This window comes from Anopheles aquasalis, chromosome X, assembly GCF_943734665.1.
Source record: "Anopheles aquasalis chromosome X, idAnoAquaMG_Q_19, whole genome shotgun sequence".
Lineage (NCBI taxonomy): Eukaryota > Metazoa > Arthropoda > Insecta > Diptera > Culicidae > Anopheles > Anopheles aquasalis.
In genome coordinates, this window is record NC_064876.1 from 571,691 (window position 1) to 599,399 (window position 27,709).

General features: G+C 53.7%; 1 protein-coding gene across 3 annotated transcripts; it reads left to right on the forward strand.

Moving 5' to 3' along the window:
- Positions 1-7,668: 7,668 nt before the first annotated feature.
- Positions 7,669-26,190, forward strand: LOC126580892 (uncharacterized). Of its 3 annotated transcripts, none has more exons than XM_050244227.1 (7): positions 7,669-7,742; positions 9,752-10,193; positions 14,872-15,028; positions 15,141-15,355; positions 24,375-24,523; positions 24,675-24,930; positions 25,341-26,190. In XM_050244227.1, the coding sequence occupies exons 2-7, from the start codon at positions 10,094-10,096 to the stop codon at positions 25,442-25,444; spliced, it is 981 nt and encodes a 326-aa protein (XP_050100184.1). In that variant the 5' UTR covers positions 7,669-7,742; positions 9,752-10,093; the 3' UTR covers positions 25,445-26,190. The 3 variants fall into 3 exon arrangements, with proteins under 3 accessions (XP_050100184.1, XP_050100175.1, XP_050100194.1); XM_050244218.1 differs by having other exon boundaries at positions 7,670-7,758; positions 9,755-10,193; XM_050244237.1 differs by lacking the exon at positions 25,341-26,190 and adding an exon at positions 25,058-25,147 and having other exon boundaries at positions 7,670-7,758; positions 9,755-10,193.
- Positions 26,191-27,709: the final 1,519 nt, after the last annotated feature.

Consider the following 27,709-nt stretch of genomic DNA (forward strand, 5'->3'; position numbering starts at 1 on the left):
CTTCTTATTTCCTTTTCTTCCTGCCTTGCGGTTTTTGCTCTTGTCTAAAGCGGAACCAGTGTGTTGGATGTTTTATTGGTTTGGCTTGCGCTATTGGCAATAATTAAGACCGGTTGAACATCTGTCGCCTCGCGCCCTTTACTACGACCAAGGAACGGACGGGAGAGAGAGAGAGCAAGATTGATAGAGTTATTCAAAACAATATTCAACCGAGCGGCAGGTGGCAGAAGAAGCTGGGCCGCCTTGAACCTTGGCATACACCAGGGCGAGGAGCGGCACCATTCATCGTTCATCATCACCTTGCAGCGTGTGCAGCGCTGGATTGTGGTCTCGTGGTCGCTGGTCTGGTGTCTTCCGAGACGCGAGCCAGCAACGGAGTGTATTGGAATAATTGTTACACGACAGCAACAAACTCCTGTACGCAAACATGGTGCACCCGGGTGGTCCTGACCGGGTGCAAACCACTGACCTGTGTCTCCAATTAGCCCCGCTGCTTCTCGACCTGGGACGCCAATCCCGGTGAGCGGTGCAGTTGGCCGCAATCATTCGTGCAATCACTTTGTGTGTCCGTCAGGGTCGGTGGTTGTGAATTTCCGTTCTCGAAGCACTGGTTAGTGGTTCGCTGTGGTGCATTGCTGACTGCCCGAGGATGCAAGCGATGCAAGAATGCGGTTTGAGCCAAGAAGGTGCGGCAAGGAGAAGGAAGGCGGTCTCCACTGCTCGATAGTGTAGTTTATTGGAAGGCTTGCTTTCGAATCTTTTTTATCATCCGGCCATCCCCTCCTGCAACCGGTACCATCTCGAACTTTCACGTAAGAAGAGTGCTCGCTTGCTCTTTCTGCTAACAGACGAGTGACCGCACGGCCAGCGACTGGCGATGATGGCAATAGCGCGATTGTTACAACAGCCTGACCCGGCCCAGCATTGGGGGGGGGGGGGGGCGGGGGGGGGGGCATTCACACTTACAAAGGAACATCGAGCGGAGTACGGTTTGTGCTAAAAGCTAAATGAAATGTAACCGAGCGGCCATTCGCCATCGAAGGACGCCTGCATGAACCCGAGATATGCACCTGGTGTGCGGGAAACTGGGAGAGAAAGAGAGAGAGAGAGAGAGAGAGAGAGAGAGAGAGAGAGAGAGAGAGAGAGAGAGAGAAAGAGTTTGTGGACTGGGATGCACGGCACCAGCTGGAAATTGTGCTGCGTTTTTTTTTTTTGTGGCTGCCATTCGCTCGCAGCGCTCCACAGAGCGCTCCAGGTTTAGTGATACGTACTGTACGTATGTGTGCGCACATATCGTCACACCAGCTTAACCGACCCAGGGTGCATAGGCCTCCACACGGGGTGGTGCGCACCCACGCCCGCCACTGTTTGTATGAGGGATCGAGTGAGCGAACAAGCGCAACGAGCGCACAAACTCGCCTCGGCTGTGTCTGTGTGCGGCATACAGAATGCATACATAGTGTGAACCAGCCGACCGGACCACCCTCCCCCCTCCTGAATGTCATCCTAACGAACCCGCTCGCATATGACACTCCGCTCCGCTCCGTTCTGTCTCGTCGGAGCTCGGAATCTCGGTTGTTACGGTGCAGCAGCCAGTAGGAGCAGGGGGGGGGGGGGGGGGGCAGCAAGCACAACGAACGCACGACGACGGCGACGGCGACGGCAACATCAACCGGTGAGCAGGAAATTCGATAAGAAAATAACATAAATTTCCAATGTCAGCCCGAACCAGCAGACTAATGTATTACGACATCCATATTCTTTGCCTCCCTCGGCTTCCTGCACGCTTTCCGCTTTCTTTTCTGCTCTTTTCTTTTTTTTTTTGTTTCACCCGCCCGCCTTGCACACATGCAGCTAGAGAAACCAGGCTGGGATTGATTGGGAGAGTGTGGGAAGGAGACGCGATCGCCACTGAGCGTCACCGTCGCTGTCGTGTGCCCCGGTGTCTGCCTGCGTGCTTATCACTGCCAGAAACCACACTGCCCCCCGCGACCCTCAAAGTGCTGGATTTTTGGGGGATTTTCTTCAGATTGCTGGCCGGTAAGTGCGATGACATCCGGTGTTCTCGAACCCGCACAGCCCAGCGCCCGCCCCCCCAATGAGTCAGCAGTAACCGTGGGGCCCGCATGGGCACTTATCACCCGCTCATCCCCCATCCCCCACAGGAAGCACAAGAAAAAGGAAAAAGGAAAAAGGAAGGAAAAAAAAAACGCCACACCACCGGATTGCGGGCCTGCTGGCCACTAATCTTGCTTGCTGGGCCTCGGAGGCAGTGGCGCACCCCTTTCTCAACCCTTTCGCGATGCGAACGATTACGCGAGCCTTACGAACGGGCGCATTACGTTCAGCTCATTAGCGCCGGAAGCGAGCGAGCGTGCGAGCGAGCGAACGAACGATTGCTGCCCGGGTTTGGGCCCGGAACGCGGCTGTTTTTCAGTCCCTTCTTAAAAGCCTGCAAAAGCTGGCGTGCGTTTTTTTTTTGTTGGCATGTGAATCTGGCACATTCGCCACTCAGCTCAGTGACGCGTGAGCCACGGTGCCGTGCCGTTGCACTCTTCAGCAGCGTCCATAGTATAGATAGGTTTTCCTTTTCCAAATTCCAGCTGCCACTATGTGGCTGCCCCCGTAAAAGCGGAAGGCACTGGAAATTGAATTGTTGCCCGTTTTGCAAGACCGTTGATGGCCAGCAAATGGCCTACGGTACGGTTTTACGATTGCAGCAGCAGCAGCAGCAGTAGTTCCCTTTATTTTTTCTTCTTCACCTTCTTGTTCTTCTAGTCAGCCAGCCCCCGGTGAAGGAGTTCGCTCCGGTAAAATAACAATTCAAGGCACACCAACACACCCACATAACCCTATTTCACCTTTTTGAAGTGTGTCGTCCAGGCCGTGGCGTGGCGTGGAGTCGCTGCTCGCTGGAACGCTCAATTATTCGCTCGTAAATTCTGTGACAGACGGTGGCGGTGACGGTGACGGGTGCTGGGCGGATGGGGTTGGTTGGACCATATTTTCCAGATGCCACCCAACCCAGCCACCCACCCACCCACCCGGGTTCTGCTCTGTTCCATCCATTTATACTCTTTCTCTCTCCCTTCCTCTCTCTCTCTCTCTCGCTTTGTCCAGCAAACCAATCGCACCGACTGGACAGCAAGCTCAGCCCAGAGGCTGGCAATTCTCACCACCACCAGCACACCCCCCGGCAATTTTCCATTCTCGTTTGCATTTTCGGTCACCGGGACATCTCACTCACCACGGACAACGACGACGACGACGACGGAGCTGGACAAAGCACCTGCACCGCTCCCTCCCCCCGGTGCCAACAAAGCAGCACCGTCAGCGAGAGGGAAGAGTGGTGGGGTGCAAAATATATTTATCTACATCCCCTAAAACAGTACCGCAACCGGAGGCCGGGCTCCACGCCGGGGGGAGGCAGAGTGGAAAACAAATGGCGCATCATAAATCCTGTTGAAAAATATTTAATTGGATGATGAAGTATTGCTTCTTCTGCTGCTGCTGCTGGTCCGGGTTCGGTCTCAGAAAATACTCCGGCGGTCCCACTCAGCATCCCTTTTCCATCCATCTGGCATGTTTCTCCCTTCTTCCCCCACCCGAACCCCACGCGCGGCGCTTCACCGCAAAAAAAAACGGCTCAAAACGATCCGTCAACCGTCGGCTGGCACCTCGGCGGTGCCCAGTGCTGTCCTTCACCTTGGGCGCGCGGACAACGCGCCCAACCGAAAATGAGCGCGAGCGAGAAACGCGAGAAAGCCGAGGAACCGTCACACACGGAGTCGCCGGAATCGGCATCGGCATGTCGCAGTGACCTCAACAGCGACGACAACGACTGGTGCTGCTGCTGCTGTATGGTACTTGATCCCTAGTGAGAGAGAGTGGTTCCCCCCCCCCCCCTCCCCTCTTCCCCTATTTTCTCGTTCACGTCCACGTCACCATCCGTCATCGTGGCAAACGCGCGCGTCTCTTCGCGTGGCGCAGACAACAAAAAGAAAAGTACCCCCCCCCCCCTCCTTCGCTGGGTGACTGTCAAGGACCTTTAACGGGGCGAACCTGGACGGTCGCTCCACCGACCAGGACAGTGACAGAACAGAGGGGAGAGAGAGAGAGAGAGAGAAAAGAAACGGGTGCACGCGCCCGCTCCCCCCCTCAAAAAGGTGATAATAAATATCGTAGGACGCGAAAGGGGATCGGGAACGGAAAAAAAAACGGGAGGTTGGGTATCAATCACGCGACGCAATGAAGGGAAATTTCATCATCAATTTCCATCCCTACCCGCCCCCCCGTGAACGTCGCGCAGTCCTTTTGCTCGGACGCGCTCGACGGAGCGTGGCCATTGCGCACCGTTTGCACGCCTACGGTGATGTCCTGGCTGGCTGGCTGGCTGGCTCGGTAGCTCGTCGTCTTCGTAGCGCGTACTGGCGCATTTGTCATACTTACTCCCCCCGCCCCTTTCCGCACTCACACACGCAGACACACATGAAATCAGCGAGTAATCCTCCGAAGCAGCACCAGGGAGGGGTCCGGGAGTTAATATTGAAAACTACCTCATGCGTGGATGGTGGTGCGGTCACGGATGGTAGCCCACGACGGCCACCGTCGCGTGTGTCCGTGTCCGTGCGGCGAAGACGTGGTCTGAGGTTCGAGCTGTCGAGGAGAAGCGGTATTTTAAGATGGCGGGCGTCGTCGTGTGCGGCGTGTCAGCGCCACGCCAGCGAGTTGACCAGCGAGCTCCACTTTCCTCCATTCCGCCGGCACTCTAACTGACACGCACTCGTGTCTATTTTGTGTGTGTGTGTTAAGGGAGGTGGGGGTGGACGGGGTGTCGCCTTAATTAAAATTGACTTATGACAAGGGTCAGGGTAATTAATTTTCTTCCACGGGTTTTCGGCGTTCTCGTGCTCGCTGCTGCTGCCCATTTCTCTCTCCCCCGTTTTCCCTTTGGGTTTTTGGGCTACCAGAGAGGGGGGGGGGGGGGGAGAGAGAGAGAGTGAAGAGTGAAGGATTCCGGTCGAGTTTCCCTTTTTAAACGCGCGTGGCAGCAGCTGACGTGGGACTCACGTGGCTGATGCTGCTGCTGCTGCTGCTGCTGCTGTTTTTTTCTCCCCTTTTTGCTTCAATGCTCCGCGGATGCTCGGGAGGGAAACGCGGCAGGAGAACAGCTTAGCATCAGGGGCACCAGGACATCCAGACAAACATGGTCGCTGGTCCCTGCTGAGCTGAGCCTTTGCTCGCTGAGTCCTAAAGGAAGGCGATCGCAGCAACGCAGCGCGTTTTGCAGTGCATCTGTGCTTCGCTACACAGAGCGGTGCAAAAGGAAAAGGGAGATGGTGGGGATGTAAAATGTGACCACCACCACCACCACCACCACCACGAACCGAACCGAACCGTGGCAGACTCCGTTGACTCCGAGACTGGGCCGAGAAGGCGCAGCGAACCGAAAGCGGGATCATTATTACGATTATCAACTTTCACACCTCGTTGCACTTGGCATCAAGCACCATCTCCAGGATGGGAACGGCGTTGCAGCTAGCTGGCAATGGACCCTGGCAGAGCCAACCGCTAGCTGGCTGGCTGGCTGGCTGCTCACTGGCTGGCCGACAACGATGCCAGCAGAACCCTCTGCTCCGGCCTGCCGATGGTTTAGTATCCGGTTTTGTTCCCCGGTTCCGTGGGGCGCCTTCGAGATCACCTTTCGACGGATTCGGCGGTGGCCTGGCACGTCTTTTAGGAGAGGGGCAGCCTAGAAACTTCTCAATTCTCGCGCTAAAAAAGGGAAACGGGGAACCCGGGGGGCAAGCGATTGTGTGTAGGCTGTGGATGATCACGGGATGCTCGGGCACCAGGGTTGGCATCTTTGGTGATGATGGCGCCCGCGGGATGTCTCGCCAAAAAAAAAACAAAAAACGGGCGACCAGCTTTGGAAGGCTTCCAAAGCTGTACGTCTTCTTCTTCGTCGCTACCCACTGCCGCACCTGCAGCCCAGGGTTCTTTCCAACCCACGGGGGGGGGTGGGGAGGGGGAAAGAGGGTGCTTACATTCGTCCTCACCGGACTCGTGCGGTCACAGCGCGGCCAGAGAAAGCCGGTCAACCGTGACGAGATTCGGGGCTGAAATTTACGATGCAAATAAATCGCTGATGCGTTCAGCGAAATTTTTGGGTCACCCCAAACCATCCCCCCTGCCACCCTTCGCGCGGAGCCGCTCGGTTCGCTTTTTGCATCGGCGAGTTTGTTGTTTGTGGCGCGGCACCGAACGCGGCGTCGGGCGGCCGCTCGCGGTCCGCTAATCATCGCGAGCAGCCCAACCCTTGTGCATCCCCCTTCTGGGGGTCGCGATTTTACGACACCAGTGACAGCACGATTCTGCTGCTGGTGCTGCTGCTGCTGCAGGGATTTTAATTGGAATCGTCAATCGGCCGTCATCGTTGACGTTGACGTTTAGAGAGAGGGAGATGGGAGATGGTGTTACTAGTCCACCACCCTCTAGTACAGCACACCGCCGGGCGACGGGAACTAGAGGTTCAACTTTTTATCTTCCACCTCCCCCCACGCCCGCCCAAAAAGAACGGAATGACACTTTCGATTTACGACGCTATCCGCGTACTACTTCTCTGTTTATCTTGACTCAATTAAAAGGCGGTAAAAGTTTGGGGAACTTCCGCCGCTCCGCCACAGCGACAACACCGGAGTGCGTTGACAGGAGAGGGGACTCCATGGCACTACTACCAAAAAACGGGGCGCAGGGCGGGAGGCCGCCCAAAAACTCATCTCCCAAGCCGTCCAATTGTCGTCGTCGTTGTCGTCGTCGATGATAATGGCATTGTACGTGGGGCGCAGTCCGGCCGCGACCGGGAGAGGAGGGCGTGATTTAAGTGATTTCACCCCGTGATTTCATCCCCGAGAGGAGGAGCAGGCAGGCATTGTCCGTGCGCGTCATGTGGGCCACGCTTGACACCTTTTTTTTTATTTCTTCTTCGATTCGAACTTCTGGCCATCTCCTGGAGCTACTGTGCGCACGCGGGGAGGCCAGCCCTTTTCCGTGGCACGATAATGACCACCGCGCGATAGCGCTGCTTTTCTGTTTTGTTGTTTTCTTTTTTGCTACTTTTCTCTTTCCTGTTTTCCTTTCACTCTCTTCCTGTTCTCAACGTTTTCTTCTTCTTCTTCTACTATTACTATCTACGATTACCAGCCGATAGGAAACCCGGGCATGACATTTTCCCCCGGACTCCTAACGGGGTAACGGCGATGACGCGAGATCCGGATCAGGACACAGGAAAAACAGAAAGCCCAGCAACATCCAGTCACCGTCACGGGCGTCCTCTCGGTCCTCGTTTGAGGCCCGTTCTGGTGCCGAGCTCACGACGTTCGCGATTCCGAGCTTCCGTCGGACGAATCTCGGTTTCGGTTTCGGCACCATCATCATCATCATCATCATCCTCCCCAGCAAAAGGGCATCTCTCTCTCTCTCTCTCTCTCTCGAGCGTGCAATGATAGCTGCTCGAGAGGGCACGGATGCTGCTTCGGCCGGCCGGTTTGATGCTGGGAACCGAATCTCCGAAGTGAATCTTCTCGTGCATTCGTTCGGGCTCGGTTCGCGCCCGGACCACGGCTGCCTGGCCACGATGCCCAACCAGTTTGCACTCGATCCCGGTAGCATACGGACCGCACCGACCGGACCGACCACGCGGCTCCACGCGTCGCGACGAAACCGCGTTCTCCGCCACTCCGGTGCTCCGAGTTGTGTGTGCGTGTCTGTGTGTGTGTGTGGGGTTACGGGTCCCGTTTTTTTTTTTGTTGTTCTTGCGCTTTTCCGTGGAAGGAAACCTGAGGGCGCGGCCCGCTTTTGTGCAGCTACCGGTGCAGGGCGGGTGAGAAGGGGAGTTCGCTTCTTGAAGCGGAACGCGCCACTGTGTGTTGGTGTGTGTGTGTGCGTGCGTCGTGGTAAAAGAGTGGCGCGCGCGAGTGTGTTTCCGGGCCCCCCCCCCCCCCCCCCCCCCTCCCGTAGCAATCCTCTGCTACTCTCGTGGGAAAAGAAAGTAAATAAACAAAAGACTGATGGGCGTTTCGGGGGAGAGTGGGGGCAGGAGGGGGCAGGTGACTCTCTCTAGGCCCCCGGGGACCCCGGGTCCGATCCATCAATAGCAATGGAGGGTGGGAAGGGGCTGGGGATGAATGCAACGGACGGGGAAAGAGCAATGAGAGAGGGGGGGTGAACTTTCTTCATTGGGGCATTGTGGGTCCTGTGCTCTCGCTGCGCCATGAAAGTGAAAGTGATTTGGGTCGGTTGAAAGTAACCAGCCCGTCCCCTAGTTAGGTGCACCATCTGGAGAGCTCCCTTTTTTATGCCCTCGGGGTCGCCCAACGCCACTAGCAGCAGTAAGGTCGAAATAGAACGGGTACCACCAGAAGAAGGGTTCCCAGAGGCCTCTAAATCGGAATCGAGTTGACCCTGTACACCATCTGGTTCTAGGGATAGAGAGAGAGAACGAGAGAGAGAAGAGAAGAGAACGATAGCTTCCCAAAAAGGATGCGGAAACATCTTCGCATGCAGCAGCAGCAGCAGCAAGGGAGCTCCATGTTTCGAGATTGATTAGCCCGCCCAGCAGCAGCAGTAGTAGACCAGCAACACAAGGGACTAAGGCACTTGACGGCGGTAAAAGGGAGGTCCCACCTCCCCCAAAGGCAGGTCACGGACATGAGAAGAAAGAGAGAGAGAGAGAGAGAACTTGACTGTAATCGGGCACAGCACGAGGAAGGGAAGGTTTCCCGGGGGTTTGGGGGCTTTCCCCGCACTCATCTTCATCCCCTACGACCTTCATCCGTTTTACGGTGCGGTCTTGGGCTTGGTTTCGGACCCTAGGCAGCGGGGGGGGGGGGGAGCTGGTGGCTTGGTGGCCAGCGGACTACCATTTGCTGCAAATGACAAGCTGTGCGTGTTAGTGTATGTGTGTGTGTTTGTTTGTGGCACCAGGACACTACTGCACACTCCGGTGGGGAGGTAAGGGTGGGGGATGGAAAAAGGACGTTCGAGGGCACCCCCCCCCCCACTAGCCGAACGAATGTCGCTGTCAGTGACATGCAACTCCGGCCACCACCCACGGGGAGGGTGGGTCAGTCAGTCACACGCCCGCCCCCCCCCCTCCCGCGCCAGGAACCAGGGTGAACGGAAAACCGCAAGGAAAAACAAATTAAGCGTGCCAGGAAAATGTGACCGAAGCCATTCCAGGAGCGCTTATCGCTCGTCCGGTTACTGGTGGGTGGACCTTCGGCTCCTGCTGCAGGATGCTACGGTAACAATAGCATCAGCATCATCATCATCATCATTGCCCAGGACGGGACCAACAAACCGAACAGCAATCCAGATGCAGTGCAGTCCCCACCGCTTTCCCTCTGCCGGCAACAACAAAATACAGCAATCAACCAGCTCCAAACCGGAAGGATTAAGCAGGCACACTAACACCAACTTCCTGTTCCCAAGACTTTTTTTTTTGAGGGGGTGTGCCAGGTGTCACGAGGCGAGCTGCGCCCGGCATGCACCGCTGCACCCAAAATCTAAGTCACCCACCCCAAAAACAAAAAAAAAAGGATATCACTGGCCCACCTGGCTGACCTTGCGCGAACCACGAAAAAAAAAATAAATAAAAACAACACAAAACGCGCCCTTCCTGGGCTGACTGCTGACACACCGCGGTAACACGCTTCTCTCTCTCTCTCTCTCTTCCTCTTCCTCTTCCCAGCAGTTCTAGTGATGGATCTGGGATCGTACGATCGGACTCAGTACTAGTCAGCAAGCGCGCACCCTTGTCCCTTCCCACATTTTCCCGGTGCGTGTTTTGTGTGCAAGGCGCGAACGCGAACATGCCGACGGCTCTAGTGCTAGCCCGAACAGTGCCACAGTAGTGTTTACGGTCCGCGCGGTGTGCGGCAACGAACATCGAACGACATTTCGGAGGGCGCACGGTGCACTTGTAGTTAGCAAAATATTATAGACAAATACGCGGCTAGTACTTCCACTACTTTTGCTTAAGACAACTACACTCGGCCCCGTAGTAGTGCGTGCATTTGGTGCGACAGAAATAATGCGAGACAGCACGGCGACGGCAATGATGAAGATGGTGGCGTTTCGGATCAATCGACTGCGGTGGCTACCGGCGATCGTGCTCGCCCTTATCTTACAAGGTAAGAATCGTGAAGGAGGCTCCTGTGGCCTGAGGTCTGAGGGGAGAAGAAGAAGCTCCAGATGTTCATCCCATCGAAAATTGCTTTCCAAACTAACGTGCATGCATTGGAAAGAAAGGAGACAAAATTGAAATGGTGATAAAAAATAAACTATGACAGATAATTGAGTTCTGTAAATTACATGTGTGGAGGATGTTTATCAGTTTATTTGCAAAAAAATTCTGCGCCATTCTGAGCAGGATTCTGGAAGTTAGCCGGTAATTTCTACATGGCAGTCAACTCTTTCTGTGCATGTTTAATAAATTCCTCCTCCGTTGTTTGTAAAAAAAGGTGCAGGTGCTTTTATCGTTGGGCAATAGCGCCAAGATCTTGCAGATACTGGAACGGCCATATCGCAAAGAAGCGCACGATAATCTTTTAAAACGCATCAGGATACCGTTTTTTTTTTAATCTGTTCTGATGACTCATGGGTAACTACTTTTGATGCTGCATTTTTTAGTTTCTGCCGTACGATTGACGCCCATGAAAAATCGACAAATTTTGTCGCTGTTTTTTAACGCATACGTGAATAGCGAAGCATCTATTGCTACAATTTTGTCTCGGAGGAAACGGAGGAGGAAATGAACCACGAAATGAAGAAGAAAAAAAAACACGGAAAACCGACCGACGTGATGTCGAATTTTCCGGACAAACTGCATATGAACGGCCGTTTGTAAGGGCTTGGCGTATGGGAAATGTTTTTCATTTCATATCTTCCATAGAACATATACTAAACTGTATTATTTCTCATACTTGCTTTGTTTTTGTCACCATTTACCCAAAAATTCCAGTCTTTTATGTTACATACGCTACTTTCGAAGCGGAGGCTGCCACAAGCATAAGCTCCGCGGTCCATTTGCTAAGGACTCCCGCACACACACCGATGAAACAAAGGTGCTGATGTGTTCATTTCGCTGCCTGAAAGTAGCCCACTCTCACCGTGTGTGCCGCAGTCCTAAACCACACTCCAAAAACCCGGGGAGGACGCGCGCGCGCGCGCGCGCACACGCTAACAACGAAGCTAATCTGTCACTTAACCTGTCCGCAAATGGCCATCGACCGAGACCAAAACCGACCGTCGTGGAGTCCATGCCGAGAGGTGCACCGGTGGTGGGGGAGTTCAACCAAAATGGTGTCTGTACTACTTCTGTCAATGTTCTGTCTGTGCACTGCAATTCACACAAGCGCCTGCACATCGTCAGTCGTCGTCATCATCGTTCGAGGGTGCAGCATCCCTACCCAGTGGGGGGGGGGGGGGGGGGGGGGGGCGGGCCCTTTCATCTACTGCGCCGCGCTGCTGTAATTACGTTACTCTGTTATTCCATTCAGCTGCTGCTGCTGCTGTGGCAGTATTTGACGTGGAGCGCGGTGTGTTCTTCATTACTCCGGCTTGGAGTGCGCTGCGAGAAACCGTGCGAGAAAGAGCGCAGGGTTCTCGAGGGCCTGCGGCTACTGTCCTTTCCTCCACTACCACCCAGCCCAGTCAGCCCACCCCTGATCGAATGTCACGACCCATTACCCGGGGGGGAAGGGCACCGGAGGAGCGTGATAGTGTTGCTCGGGCCAAAGGTGTTGGGTTTAAGGAGCTTCCAACCCGGTTCCCCGGTTGCTAGATGGCGCGTCAAGCATGCCTGCAGTGCCTTCTCGAAGCACACAGGGGGGCACCCTTGACGGTCGGTGGTGAGCCATTAAGGGCCGGATTTTCTTCTTTTCTGGTCTGGTTTCGCTGCAACTCTCTCTCTCTTCTACTTCCACCACTACTGTCTCACGTTCTGCTTTTCTCAACGGTACCGACGCGCATCCTTGGAATTCCCCTCACCAATTGCTGCTGTCTCTCTTCCTGATTCCCACGCCTTCCACACCCCCCTCTTTTTGGCTAGCCCGAGCTAACTTTAACACACACGCGACGCCTCCTCTGCCACGTCTGCTGCCATTGTTCCTTCCTCTCGAGTCGAACGCGGTTTTTGCGAATTCGCTGCGCGCTGTGGTTCTCGGTGGAGCCCCTTTGCTGCTGCTGCCCTTGGGGCGCGCGGTCGTAAATCATTCTGACAAATTACTGAGCGACAGTTTTATTTCCCTGTCACAATTAGTTAACGGGCAATCGCTGCTCTTCTGCTGCTGCTCAAGCACAAGAGGATCTGCTCTTGCTCGAGACACCCGCCCGATGTCCCGGCCCGGATGTCCGGCTCGAAATCCATGCCTGGTTCTCTCATCGCCCAATTAAGGTACCGGGCAGTAGCGCGAAGAAGCGAAGCGATTTTAATGAAGGAAAATTCCGCAGCAATAAAAAGTGGGATTTCTTGTGGTTCGCGGAAGTTGAACTGCGACTCGGCTGACGAGGGAAATCAATAACTAACCCTCTCTAGCCACTCACACCCGTTCAATTGCAAGCACTGTACTGTACACTTGTTCATTCGGTCATGTTTTGATCATAAATTTAGTCAACCACCGGAGCTCCTCATGTTCTTTTTTTTTTCTTCAGGGAATGTGCAGGTGGATGGCCCTTCCGGGCATTCCCTTTTCTGCCACGGCAGCCACCAGGTGAAACCGAAAGAGTGCTCGACCGTTAAGCGCTTTAGAAGAAGAAGAAGAAGCTAAAAAGAGGAATTAGAAGAGATGGTTCAAGGGTGGCGCAAAAGGGGGAGGTTCGGGGGAGTAGAGAAATGGAATTTAGTCTCCATTTAGAACCTTCAACATCACACTTGCAGCAGTAGCAGCAGCAGCACCAGGCAAGCGCTGATGACTAGTGACGCGTGACCAAGACCGCGCCCATAAGCCACAGTGAGAGAGAGAGAGAGAGAGAGAGAGAGAGAGAGAGAGAGAGAGAGAGAAAGAGAGGGAGGAAGTGTGATGCGCTTGTCGGGATGCCGATGATTGATGGTTCCATTCGGCGCGCCGCGAAGTCAAACCATGAGCGCCTTCTAAGCTAAAGCGCGAAAATATGCTTCGGCTGGAATGCTGACACCTTTCTGTCTCCCCCCACCGTTCCGAAAACAGGAAGCAGGAAGTGTGGGAACACTGGGAAATGCACGGAGAGGATCCGTTTTAAGTTCCATCGCTACTCTGCGACCGCCGTTCTGGCTCTCTCTCGCTCTCTCTCTTTCTGGTTCTGGCAGGACAAATCGAATGTTAATCGGTGTTCGGGTGCTCTCCTTCAGGCTTAACCCGTGGGTGATGATGATGATGACGAGGGTTCACAAAGTGCTCCACAGACACACAAACACACACAGCTCAAACAAAAACACAAACCATCCCCCCCGGGTGCTGGGAAGGGTGCTTCAAGTGATCGGAAAACACTCGCGAAATGTCAACGAAAACAGCCGGTGGCGGTGCCAGCGACTGCTGCTGCTGCTGTTGAAGGGCCTGGTGCCGAAGCATACACGGAGCGGCACGTGACAGCTGGAAAATGGTGAAGGAAGAGGAGGAGGAGGAGGAGGAGGAGGAGGAGGAGGAGGAGGAGGAGGAGGAGGAGGAGGAGAGGATGCTTTCCAGCTCTGGTCACGGATTGGGAACCGAGTAAGCTTGGATGAATCCATCTCAATCGGCGTACCGGCTCGGCGTGTGTGGGGAGGAAGGGGAGGAGGCATACTGTCAATGCCAGCCACGCCACATGAGCCCAAAAGGAGCAAGAGGAGGAGGAGGGGGAGCAGAACCAGCGTGAGATCGGGCAGTGACGTACCTACCCAGTGCGCTGGGTAGGGAAAAATGAGAGGAGTACGGTCGAGGTCGAGTCGCAAGAGTTCCGATGCGTCGCGTTCGATCGATTTGTGGCCATTTCGCGGGTGCGCGCGCGTGGCGTTGTAGCAAGGTTTTAAAGAGTTGATCCCCGGTTAGAACGGGATGCCATTTTTTTATATTTGTTAGTACAAACAAATGCATTCACCGAAGTAGCTTCTCTGTGGCATCCAAATCTGTGGTTTTTTTTCCCAAATTTAGTCGGTTATTTCTCGAGGAATCTTTACAATTTGTTTATTAAAAGTATTGCCCATCGCTAGCCACTACTTTTTGCCATATCTTGGGCAATTTTTGAATTCCAATTTCGAAAGAACTGAACTCATCTTTTGAAGCATTTTGTTCAAAGCCTGTGGATCTATTATTGTTGCCAACGTTCTCCATTAACAGTTTCACCAGTTTCCGGAGGTTCCTTGGTGCACGACACCCGTGAAACTAAATCTTATTGTTTTTGTGGATCCAAACGATCGGATCGGTCTTTAACGACAAAATCTCCACATCTATGCCATTTGAAACAGTTTTCACTATTTTTTTATATCCTAACATGTTAAATATAAGCCTAAACCAGCACACGATCATTTTCGGCAGCCGTTTTATTGAAATGAAAATTATTGGTTTTTAAAACTCCGCTCAAAATTGAATTTTCAGGCACTAAACATAACATTTTCAACTGGAGAACAAACTATGTTGTAGTTAATGTTATGAGCAGTAACTTATTGCGTTTTAAAGGTGTTTAGTTATACTTTAAAACGACATAGCTTATGAGGTGAACCTTCCTCAAACAAAATGGCGCAACGGTTTAATAGAACCACGGATTTTCATTGCACACACCCAATAATATGTTCTCTCTCTTGCTCTCTCTCTCTCTCTCTCGCTTGTTCACTTTGTTTCACCAAACCGGAAGCAGCACTAGCGGGCCGGGCAGATGGCCTCCAGCTCACAGAGATCCTGGTGCCGCATGTGGCGGACGTGCAGGAAACGGTCACGCTGTCCTGCAGCTACGATATGGGCACGCACAAGCTCAACTCCGTCAAATGGTACAAAGATGAGCGGGAGTTCTTCAGGTAAAGGAGGTCCTACCAACCCCCCACCACCCCCCTTTGAAACCTAATGGCGGAACTAACGGACATCTTGTGTGTCTCCTTCCTTTCTCTCTCTCTCGCTCGCTCGCTTTAGATACTCGCCACTGATGCCCCAGAATCTGATGCTGTTCGATGTGGACGGTGTGACGGTGGTGCCGAACTCGACGGCGCAGGTTTGCAACCACTACATGTGCAGCATCCAGCTGCACAAGCTAAATACCCGCTCGAGCGGCTCGTACCGGTGCGAGATCTCGGGCGACGCGCCCGAGTTCAAGCTGGCCCACGGTGTCGGGAACATGACCGTTGCCTGTAAGTATCCTACCACTACTGTTGCAGGATTTCCTGGTGTTTGATGCTGCTGTTGTTGCTGCTACTACTGATAATCTGTAAATCGATTTCGAAGGGGTCCCGGGGGGGGGGGGGGGGCAGGAAAAAGGGTAGTGGCCTTGTTTCGACGCACCTGCCTGAGGGAGGGGGCCCAGACTGCCACGAGGGGCCAGATACACGCGTAAAATTGCATCGAAAAAAGGAAAAAAAAACCGAGAGAACCCTCGCAACCCTCGCAGCCATTATGACTTTTGATCTCGCGCCTGCAAGCGCCCTAGTGTTCGCGCGTGTGCGTTATCTACTGCAAATTGGCACTGCACCATCGGCACCATCGGCACCATCGGCGCCTGGCGTGTTTCTGTTCCGTCAATCATTGCCAGCGCGCACCGAGGGAAGGAGGTTCGCACCTAAATCCCAGTTAAGCAATAGATAACCGCGAATGCTCCACATTGCACATGCTGCTGCTGCTGCTGCTGCCGTTGACCATGCAACCGGGCCTTTTTACAGCATCAAAAGGTGGCACCACACCATGTTGTGCGCATTGCGCCGTGCCCAGCTGCTGTATAATGGGCACCGGGGTTCCGCGGGGGGGGGGGGGATGAAAGGTGCACCACAGCACTCACGGGGGTTCGTCCGGCGAGTTGCTGCTGGCTATTGACCCAGGCCAGGCTATTGACGCTATCGCTGACGTGTATCAGCGACCGAGGACCCAGCTGGACGCGTCTCCTGCTTCCTCCTGCGCCGTTTGACCATTGATCCGGTGATTGCACATTGCAACAAAAAAAAAATTAAACACAGACACACCCAGAAAACGAATGATGCGATGATGACTCGCTTGGTTACTAGAATAAATTTAGAAGATGGGAAAAGGCTCCTGCTCTGTACGCGCTAATAGGTTGACGAGCAGTTTACAACGAATTTGATCCCCGACAGCACCAGGGCACCACGATATACTCTTTCTCTCTCGCTCTTGCTCTCTAGTGGCTCTAGAGACGCACCGCGCGACGCCACGAATCTCAATTAATAACGTCTCAAAATTACTTCTGCCGAGCGGGCACCGCCGGCACCCGGCTACCGGTGTGCTGCTGCTACTGCTGCTGATGCTGTAAAAGAAATGAATTAGTTAGCGTATTTATGAGCTCCTCGACTTGCTAGCACGCGCGAGCTAGCGACTCGCGCGACTCTCTCGAGGCAGTCTTTCGAGGCTGCAAGCAAGCGAAACAATGCGAGCTCGCGAGCTTATGGAGATTAATTTATACAAAATTTAAAGTACCAACGGTAGCAGGCAGTTTGTGGAAGCAGCGCGCTACCACACACAGAGCCACACACACATACAGAGCGCAGCGGTGGTGAGCCTCGAAGAACATTAATTATTGAAAGCGATAGCGACGAACCCCCCGGGGGGAGAGGGGGAGGACCCTAGAGAGAGCGAGAGAGGGTGCCGCTCGTTCGGCTGCGGCTGTTTCTTACAACGCCCGTGTGTCGTGCACAACCGGAAGCACAACCAGAAGAGAACCAATCCCGCCCCCCCACACCCTGCCCAGGTGTGCTGTGGCGCGCCTGCACACAAGGTAGGACAATGCGCATCGCCAGCGCCAGTGCCAGCATGCCAAGCCGAAGCCTTAAACAATCCCCCATTGGATCCTTAAAGGGAGGAGGTGACGGGTGCCAACGGTATGCACAACATGATAAAACCATGATGGAGGCACCGCGCGCGCGAACCCAGTGACAGCGAACAAAGCGAGAAGCGAACAGAGAGTGAGCGAGCGAGCGAGCGAGCGTACCAGAAGACCCCAGAGGGACCGTGCGCGGGGAGGGTAGTGACAAATTTTCTGGCAAAAGGTATTCCCCATTCATTCCCGACGGCCTTCGGCGACGTTGACATCGTCGTCGTCGTCGACGTCGTCCGCGTCGTGCATTGTTCCCCACAATCCCCCCCGGTCTTGGTTTGGTCCATTATGTTACCTGTACAGAGGGGCCAGCGATGGCACAGAACGGGGACGTGGCATTAAAAATTCACGTCGCGAAAAACGTCCTGAACTGGACCGAAAACAGACCGAGGTGGCTGTGGAGCGATTTTGTGTAATGTTCGAGCGATCTAGGACGAGCAGCAGTTGGCGCCGGTGATTCCCAATACCAGGGTGACACATTATCAAACACACCCCTCCCCTAACGTGGCACGATTGCTGATCCTTTTTTTTTTCGACTTGGCGCACATAACGTTCGTGCTCTAACGAACTCCTTATATCCCCAGCTAAGCTGGCGAGCTGGCGAGCTGGCCCCGCCGGCGAATAAGACACATTCATTTACCCCTCTCCTCCGTCATCACTGCTAAGTCCACCCCTTTTCGGAGCGTTGGTCGTGTGAAAGCAACACTTTCTTAATTCAATAAAATGCAATGCAAATCAGCGGCAGTGGCAGCGGCGGCACCGGGACCGCTTCTTAAGCTCTTTTGCCGCATTTCATTTTGTAGCACACAATGGCACACAGGCACACCAACAGCAGGCTACTTTTCCGGCCGTATTTGCATTGTTTTCGCTCGGCAGCAGCAGCAGCAGCTGGTGTTGTGTTCTGCCACTGCCGATTACCAAACAGAGAGCAGCAAAATAAAGAAAGAAAAAAAAACGGAAGACACGGAAAAGGATGACGAAACGGGAAGCGACGGTTTAGGGGGAAGCGAAAATATCCTCCTGCTGAACCCCCTTTTTGGGATATTCGCGATGCACGATGCGCCCGCATGCAGTGCTGACAGCAGCACTAGCAGCAGCAGCAGCAGCAGCAGCAGCAGCTTGCACTTGCTGCACAGTTTAGCTGTTTGCTGTTGGCCTTCCTGTCTGGTTACCAGCCGGCGCGTGCTGCTGCTGCTGCTTCTGCTGTCTGCTGTTTGCTGTTTTGCTGCCGGCGAAGAAGTTTATCTGGTGGAAAACGTGGCGCGTGAGGAGGGCAAAATGCAAAGCAAAACAAACACACCCGAAACTGTACATGTGCCCTTCCGCGCACCCTTTGCACCGGTGTGGTGTCGCATTAAGACATAAAAACAGTGGCGGCGGTGGCGGAAAAAAAGGAAAAGAAAGGAGAAAATAGTCCCGGGAAACAGAGGTGGGCAGCGGAAGCAGGGAAGTGGGGGAAAGAAAAGAGGAAAGGAACTCAAGGAAGCGGGGAGCGGGCTAGTGAAAAGAATCGAAGCACAATGAAGGGTCTCTCCAAACAACTCTGGCCACTGCTGCCCCTATCCAGCGATTACAATACCCCCCCCCCGGGACACACCCGAGAGATGTGAGAGAGAGAGAGAGACAGAGAGAGAGAGAGACAGAGAGAAAAAAAGGATGCGCACGCGCGACCGGCAAATCCGCAAACGCACACGCCAATCGTCTGGTCGCGTGTGCGCGTGTGCTCCTCGTCTCAGTCGAGGGTCGCTCAACGGAACAGGCGCACCGTGGGCCATCGGGTGGGGTGGTCGCGTGGCCCCAGCATCCTCAGGCCAGAAACTTGTGAAGGAGGCTGGCGAGAGTGGCCAATTTTGAAATCTTCGAATTATTCCAAAATGCTTTTGCGCGCACGTTGCGGAACACTCTCCGAGGGTAGGCGAGGGGGGCGAGGTTGTCGAGCCGGAAAAACTCCCCCGCACCGCACCGCGGGTGGGGGAAACGGGGGCCCTAAATCCCTCCTTAAGACCAGAACCAGACGAGACCAGCCGAGTGGGAGTGGGAGAGGTTCCGAGTTCCGAGCAGCAGCTGGAAACCGTGCGCCACTCTGTGTGTGTATGTGTGTGTGTGTGTCAGGGGATGACATCGTCTATAGAGTGCGCGCGTCTATGCTTCTGCTAACCAGTCGCCCTCCGGCACTCCGCCACCCAACCAGCCACCCAACCAGCCAGCCAGCTAGGCAGTGCAGAGAAGTCCTCGTCCTTGTCGTCCTTGTCGTCGTTGCTGCTCGCTTGAATAAAAGAGAGAGCAAGGCTTTTTAGCATTTGATGATGCTCGTGGGTGGTGGGATAACGGAGGGGTTGGGTGGCAGGATGAGATTTGATTATTATTATCACATTCTCGTGACCCCGGGGAGCGGTGGGTGGCCGGGCAGGGCAGGCGGGCGCGCACCAGATTGCCGGCGAGGCCGAGGACCGAGATTTCTGCATTCTCACGACTGTCATCTTGTTTTCCAGTGCTCGCGCGTCGTCGTCGTTTCCATCGTTCCCGGTTGGTTGTACCACCGGAGAAAGGGGGGCGCATGGGGGGGGGGGAGGGGAAAGAAGGAACAGGAGGAGAAGGAGAGCACCAGCACGTCCTTCTCGCCGGGCACGGCATGTTCTTTGGCAGAACCACACGATGGATTGCGAGGTTCGGGGATTTTCGTGGAAAGTATTTTCATGAGGCGCGCTCGCGTTCGCCGCCCGCGTTTCAAGCGTGTACTGTGACTGACTGACCGCGTATGTCCTTCCTGAGCGATCGAGCCGCTCGCCATGCCCGCCCACCCGCTCGCCCGCCACCACCCATCAAGCGCTTTTATCATTGCGCCCTGATGCTTAATGTAGTGGAAAATTTATTGTTTCCTTTTCCTGGTGACGTGGCAGAAAAATGGCGATAGTTTTTTTTTCTTGGGGGGGCAACGGGCAAAATCACTTTTCCTCGGTTAATTTCGTTTCGCAAATTTCGCGGCTAACCCACGGTTGGTGGGGGATGAGGGGGGGGGGGGAATTGCCACGTGATGTTGTCCACGTGACGCGTGGACATTGCGGCTGGCACACGGCTGCTCCCAGTGGCCTTCATTTCGCGTTTCCGATTCCTTTTCCGTTTTGCATCTTAGATCGCCCGTTCGCCCACACAACCTACACACAGCCATATGCACACCACCGGAGCAGGGGCGAGCTACAGGGGATGATGTAATCAATCTGAGCAAGTAAAGCAGCGGGTTGTGGGCGCCACAGGACCCCACAGGGAGGGGTCCTCTATTGTTTGCTGTGTGTTTTTTTTTTCCTTTCCTGTTTTGCTTTCTGTCTCCCACTCTGGGCGCCATTATCCCGCACACAAGCATACCAATGGGCAAGAGGGGATTGTGGCGGGGTTGCAGGATTTTGGTTTTATGTCGAGAGTGCTTCCTGCAGTGCCTATCTGCTGCTGCTGCTCTCGACTGCAGCGCCTTCGACGGCAATGTTGAAGTGCATGAGGCAAGCTGCAGTATGACAAGACGAAAATCGTTGATACAGAGAGAGAGAGAGAGAGAGAGAGAGAGAGAGAGAGAGAGAGCGAAAGGGCTGAGAGGTTTTTGAGATGTCCAAATGGGGCCAAACCATTAATGGCAATTATCCTGTGAGCGAGATGAGTGCGGTTGGAAAGAAAATGTGACAGAGAGAGAGAGAGCAAAAGAGAGCGAAGAAAGCATTGTTGACCTATCAGTTGTGATCCCTTTGGGGGGATTTTCCAGTGGCAGCCATTTCGCCCTCCCCGCATTCCTTTCGTGATGGTGAAGGACTCTTCTCGTCGCCCGGCACCGTGACTGTGCGTGACAGCTCTTACGCAGCGAAAGGGTTTTGCGCGCGTACGAAAAGAAGAAGAAGAAAACATGAGGCATCTCCTAGAAGGGGGCGAGGAGGGAGTGGTAAAACCACCCCTCACTCGTGTCGATAGCAAGTGGGCCTTGCGGTTCACGGTTCCCGGTCTGGGAAATGGAAATAAAAAATAAAAAAAAACAGCTCAAGTCTCGTGTGGCAGCAACGAGCGTAAAGGATACAAAACAAACCCACACACGCGCCCCCCCCCCCCCCCCCCCCTGGAATACGGGGGATGAAAGTATAGGGTTGGCTTGAAGGACGAACCGAAACCGAAATCCGTTTTTTCTTTAGACAAGTCTGCCTCCCCCCCCCCCCAGGGGGCGGTGGAGTACACGGAGAGAAAGAGGGAGAGAGAAGTTCAAATTCCATCGGTGAGTAAACCCCTGGCCTTCCCTGGGCACCCCGTGGCGGAGTGGGGATGAAACTCTTTAGCAAAACCTCCGGCATCACTCCGAAACCCAATCCTTGGCCCGTTGGCCGCCTTGATTTATTGGCGGCGTTTTTGGTGAAGCCTTTTCTTGGCAGCGGGTTTTTTTGGGGAGCCTTGGAGGACAAGGGGTGTCCATCCATCCTCCGCACCGAATTCCCAACCGCTGCGTGGCCTGTCACTTACACTTGAGACAGTGGTTCGATGTGCCAGAAATTCGAGGATCGTGATACAAAAAACAAACGGGAGAGAGGAAGGGACTCACACAGAGACACCCTCACAGTTGGCATCCGTTGTCCGAGGAAAACCGTTATCCTTCAAAAACCTGGCGCTACGTATTCCCCGCCAGTAACATGCCATGACGGATTTGAATAGAACGTATTTTACCTTCCGCGGATTAATGGGGGGGGCGGTATCCCGTCACGCTGTAGTAAAATCCGTCGGATTGATTCTGGGACATTTTTAATAATTTATCACGAGCCACGAGTCGACACCACCTCCCAGCCAGAACCAGGGGAGAAGGTGAAGGATGTAAGGGAGCGCCAGCGGACCGCAGAAGCTGGCAAACTTCTGGAATGCGCCGTTGCCGGGCATCCCAACCCTTGTTTGGTGCAAATCAGTAAACAATTAGACAGGGGATGGCTCCTAGTGCGTGCCGGGGGGGGGGATATCAACGCAATTCAATTAACCTGCTGCTCGGGTATGCCAGCAGCCTGGCGCAAAAACCCTGGACCCGTTGGTGTTGGTCACCGGTTGGGAGATGAATTGATTGAAAGTTATTCGAGTAATATGAATGAAATTTGAATTAATTAGCACGCACCGGACCGGGTGTGCAGGGGAGAGTGGGTTGGAGAGGGGATCGGGGGGGGATTGGTTGATTACCAACCCTTCGCACTTGGCTCGGTGAACTCTCCGGGCGACAGAATTTTATGGGGGAAGCGGAGATAGAAAGAGAGAAAGAGAGAGAGGCGCATAATAACATCAATAAAGCCGGGGGCCACAACCACACGACCGCGATTCACCCTCCCCCCCCCCCCTCCTCGCTTTTGGCTTTGATTTGTTTCACTCACTTTTGAGCATATGCGTGTGAGTGGGTGTGTGGTAATAAGTAACACATTGGCACCACTAATTCACAGCCGATAAACTAATTATCTAATATTAGCACAAAACGAACTCCGCGGGGGACCGCATCCTTTTCCTCTTCTTTTTTTTTTTTACTGTTATGCTCGCTCGCTGGAATGTGCGTGCGTGTGGGGGTGGACCGTTTCGGGTTACCTGTTAGAATTTTCCGCTCTATGGTACCGGTTCCACGAAGATCGCTGTTATTAGGCTCGGTCTCTCTGGAAAATTGAGAAAAAGAAAGAAGAAAAAAACGATCAGAATAATAAAATCATGCGTGCGTGGTGCGTTCTTTCACCAACATTCGCTGGGCGGGAAAAAATGAAGGGGAGCCCCATAGGTGTAGCATAAGAACAATGAAATCAAATAAGCAGCACGGGCGAATTAATAAAGAAAAGATGGCAGAAAAAACTAAAGAAAAAAATAAAAATAAAAACAATGTGGGAGACAAACACACCCCCCCATTGGCAGCCATTGCGTTCCGTGCGGCAATCTCACTGGCAACCGTGGCGCCGGGGAAGGGATACAATGTGGTTGGTCTTACGTGGATTAATTGATCGCTTTTTTTTTTAATTTCCTGAAGCTACTGGAGCTGCACGCTTACTGGCAGCTTGTAGCTTTATCTCCCAGTGCAGCAGTGTGCCCGACCACATGCTCCTGCCATGCTTCGGGCGCTCCCTTGCACACCCTGCAAGCCCACTTTCCTCCTTCCGCGGGGCGCAATTGAAGCCCGTGGTGGATAATTATGAAAAATTAGAAACTTTCCCTTCATCTTCCCGTCCGCCTTTCCACTCTGGCTTTCTCGCTCTCTCTCTCTCACTCTCTATCTCTTCCATTTTCCGATCCGTTATATTAATTACATCCCGAGCAACATTAATTAGCCATCAATTTGCACTTGGCCTCGGTGGCACCCGTTCTACACCGCGAAGAAAACGAAAACGGTCAGGGTCAGGGGATGGCTTGCGCGTAAATGTGTAGGTGTGTGTCGCTCGCTCCTTCATTACATTCCGCTGCCATGGACCGGACCGCAATCGCTCACTCACTCGATTGGACACAGCGTTAGGATGTCACGTAGCTCGCGCAATCAAGTCACCATCGCCCGGATGCCCGGTTGCTGGCCGCACAAAACTATCGGGAGGTTTTAATTCGATCCATTACCTGCACCATCACCGAAGATGAAGCCGGAGAAAGTTGTCGGCTGCTGCTGGCACTGGCGCTGCTGGCGTTCCAAGCCGGGTTTGGGGGTAATTGCTTGTTCCGCTGCAGAGCGCGGGCGCGCGCGCGCGCGTCTGCACGCGCCATCGTTTGCCATCGCCTTTGCGATGGTGTCGAGGTTTCGTCGAAAGTTTACACGTTTTACGCCCGCTAGAGGGGATGGAGGGCGGATGGCGATAAGAGACGGGCTGCTCATTAGCGAAATAGGTTATGATTAATTGGACGAACCAGCTGAGCTGCGTGCGTGCCTCTCTAGCCGATCATTAGAAGCCAAGCGCCAGCGCCAGCAGCAGCAGCAGCTCTGGAGCCCGGAACCGGGTGATTGATCTCAGTCCGTGCCCCATTAGGGGTGTTCCTTCTCGACCACGCAAAACTACCCTCAGCAAACGCACCCCCGTCCCTCTTTCCACCCTTCCCTCACCGCGTAGCAACATTACACCAACATTAAGAACTAATTGTAATCAATTTACTCCAGCGCGCTCCCGGTAGCAGCGCAGATGCTCTGGAGTAGTCGTAGTAGCAGCAGTGGCAGCATTAGCAGTGGCAGGACGCGCCATCTTCGGCATTTCGGCGGGTCGCTAGATGAGATATTCGGTACCGCCCAATGGCGGTCGCTCACGGTCGCTAATCTAATTAAACGTTTCCCATTCTTCATCTCCTTGTCACCACCACCACCACCACCTGCACACCAGTCTATCCGCAGTACGATCCGATCATTAACGGGCTCCAGCACAACGGTGTGCAGCATAACTACGCGCTCGGTGACTTTGTCGTGGCCAACTGCTCGTCCGACATGTCGAGCCCACCGGCCCGGCTCTACTGGTTCATCAACGACCGGAACGTAAGTAGCAAGCATCCCTCACTGGGGGGTAACAAGGCAAAAAGAAAACAAATATCTTTATTCTACTGTTGCCAATTCATTTTCACACATTATTTATTTTTCAAATCGATTTCATTCGGGATGTTGACGACCGGTTTCCATCTGTCGGCAGGTACCGTCGGAGTATCTGCAGCCGCAGCACGAGACGACGGTCGAGAACGATGGTTTCCTGTTGCGGTCGCGGACGCTCGAGATCCGGTTCTACATCGACGAGAAGCGGCTCGGCCGGCTCAAGGGGAAGCTGGTGCTCAAGTGTCTCGCCCGGATCGACGCGATACCGCAGGCGACCCGCGAATCGACCCAAACCATCTACATCCCCACGACGGACGAGCTGCGCAACCAGAAGCTGATCAACTGGCGCTCCGATGGTATGGCGATGATGTTCTTTTTATTTATTTATTATTATTTTTATTCCGCTCTTCATTGAACACAGGACAAGCCACTAACTTGCGCTGCTTTGCTTTTGCTTCTTCTCGTCGTTTTTTTTTTCTGCAGCCACTAACCACACAATCAACCGCCATCAGCTGCCCGCTGCTGTCCAGTGAGTCCATTGCCACGGTGGCCACAAAGCCGTCAGCGCAGCGTAGCGCGCATTCCCAGGGTCCCTGGACCCTGGTGACGGTGCAATGGCATTGATTGTGTGTTTTTTTGGGGTAGTTTATCTTGAGAATTATGCAGAAGTCGTTGATTTTATTATTTAAAAATCTCCATTAAAACAATCTCTATTTATTAAAATAAATCTCACTCCTTCTCTCTCTCTCCTTCTCTCTCTTTGCAGCTAGTACTGTGCACAGTAAGCCAGCCATCCGACATCGTGTGCTATTGCCTGCCTTCTTCGGCATCGCAGCGATCGCAGCGGCACTGATGATGAACCAGCTGTAAGAAGCGGAAGATCCTGCTGCTGCCTCCACCACCACACAACCAACAAACAGCACACCCAAACACACAGACCCCAGCAAATACTGCGAAAGGCGATCTTCAAACAACAGAAGAGAGCGAAAGGGGGTGGTCAGTGCAGGTGAGTTAGAGGGGTGAACCTGTGCGTTCGTGTCGTTGGCATGCCGAATGCTAATGGGATGATAGTGGTGATGGAGGGCAGCCCCTAGAACCGTTAGATGATAGAGAGGAAGGCCAGCAGCGAGCATTGAATGGGCGAATGAAGAAGCTCTAGCTCATTAAATCACACTCAGACAAAAAAAAAAACCCCCACTAGTACACAATAAAACACCCAGACACCTATACAGACACAGACACACAGCTACAAGCGCTCATACAATTAATCAAAAGGATAAAGTTTTCCAATTCCTGTTAGCTATGTTGAGAAGAATTCGGTTGTTGGAATGAACAGAAAGCGGTAACAGTCGTTGAGTTGTTTTGTTTGTGATAAGTTATCGATGCTCAAAAAGAAAAAGAAGCAGAAGAAGAAGCAAAAGAAGAGGAAGAAGGAGGAAAGGGAGAAGTAAAAAAAAAGAAGTCCCATGAACGGCAAAGCGTTGCATCAGCAAAAAAAAGCATCAAAAACATAGTTTGGGGCGTCCTGCACACACAACAACAAAAAAAAAAACATCATATACAACTCAACCCAATATCCATTTTGTAAATAGAGCAACAAAAAAAACACAAAAACAAGCAAGTTGTAAGCTGTTTCGCCTACACAGCCAATCTTGCTGGGCGGGGGGGCAGTCGAGGGGAGTTCCGCGGAGCTCAACAACACGCAAGCAACACGGCATCGGGAAGAAGCCGTCCACGCTCAATAGGAGAGGGAGGAGAAGCTGCCACAGCACTCATCACTCAAAAGTGACTCATCATCAGCACCGTGCATGCATGCATGCATGCTGCTTCCTTGCGCGCCGTAACCCTAACCGCAGTATCCCCCCCGGAGGAAAGGCGCAGATCGAAGCGAATGCGCAACAAAGCAAGAAAGAAAGAGAAGAAAAGAAAGCAAAAACAATTGGCAAGAAAAACGGGGCAACCGATCGCACGGATCGTAGAGGGTGGAGGGGGGGAGGGGGGCAATGGGGGCGAAGGGAAGGGGTGAGAAGTCGATACGAATACGGTCCGGGTTCCTGCGCGGGATTAACCGGTGGTTAGATAGTTTTATAGATATTTTTCTACGACTTTAGTTATTCGACCGATTGATGTTATATTGGAAAGAGGGTTAGGGGTGGACGGTTTGGGGGGGGGGGGGGGGGTTTAGATGAGAATTAATATGATTCCCCCGATTCCTCCAAAACCCACCACCACCTGGGGTTGTTGTAGCGAGAGGTGAGAGAGAGAGAGAGAAAATGAAAAAGAAAAAGGAAGAGCAGGCGAGTCTGTCAGGCGAGACAGACCGACTTGGTACCTGTGTGGTGTGCGCAGACCTGCTCTAATTGTGACAGCACGCCCACCATTCCTTTTGCTAGGACAGGGCACAGGCCATGACGGGTTCGGCTTCTCGGCGGCCCGATGACGAACACAAACGGGCGCCACCCCAAAAAAGGGACAAAGAGACCGCCGAGCGAGAATATGAAAGAACGGGGTAACGGGGTGGGGAGTTGGCTGTGGTTGGAGGGTGACCAGCGTGGACGGTGAATAACTGGCACATTCACATAAACACACACCGGAAGTGACATTAAATGATCTATTGCCCGCTGGCTAGCTGGCTGTCGCGAACTCCCGAGCGCGCTTCGAAACCTAGACGCTTGCTTCGTGTATGTGTGTTTGGATGCTGCCGGATGCCGGGTCACTCTCCCTCTCTCTCCCCACATCTCGCCTGTCTGCCAGTGACAGCCAGCATCGCATCGAGATGACGGTGATGACGACGACAGAGGACAAGGGGGGAGGGGGAGGGGGGGTTCACTTGTCGGCAGCTGTCACCTCGACAGTGCGCCATGTCAGTCAGCTACTCCCCAGTCCGTTCGTCCGTCTCTCCCCTCCTCTCCCACCCCGCGTTGCTGGTTTGAAGCGCAATCCGGTCCGGCTCGTTTCTCATTTCGCATTTCCGCGCCGGCATCCACGGGAGAGGACGGAAGAGGGTGGCGCAACTGGTCCTCCGCTATCTCGCAGCTAACTTGCAGCTTCCGGCATCCGGGCGGAACCGGGCGGAACCCGTGGGCTGGCTGCACGAGCGCCGAGCTTCTCTTTGCGGAGCGGTACCGCTAGCCA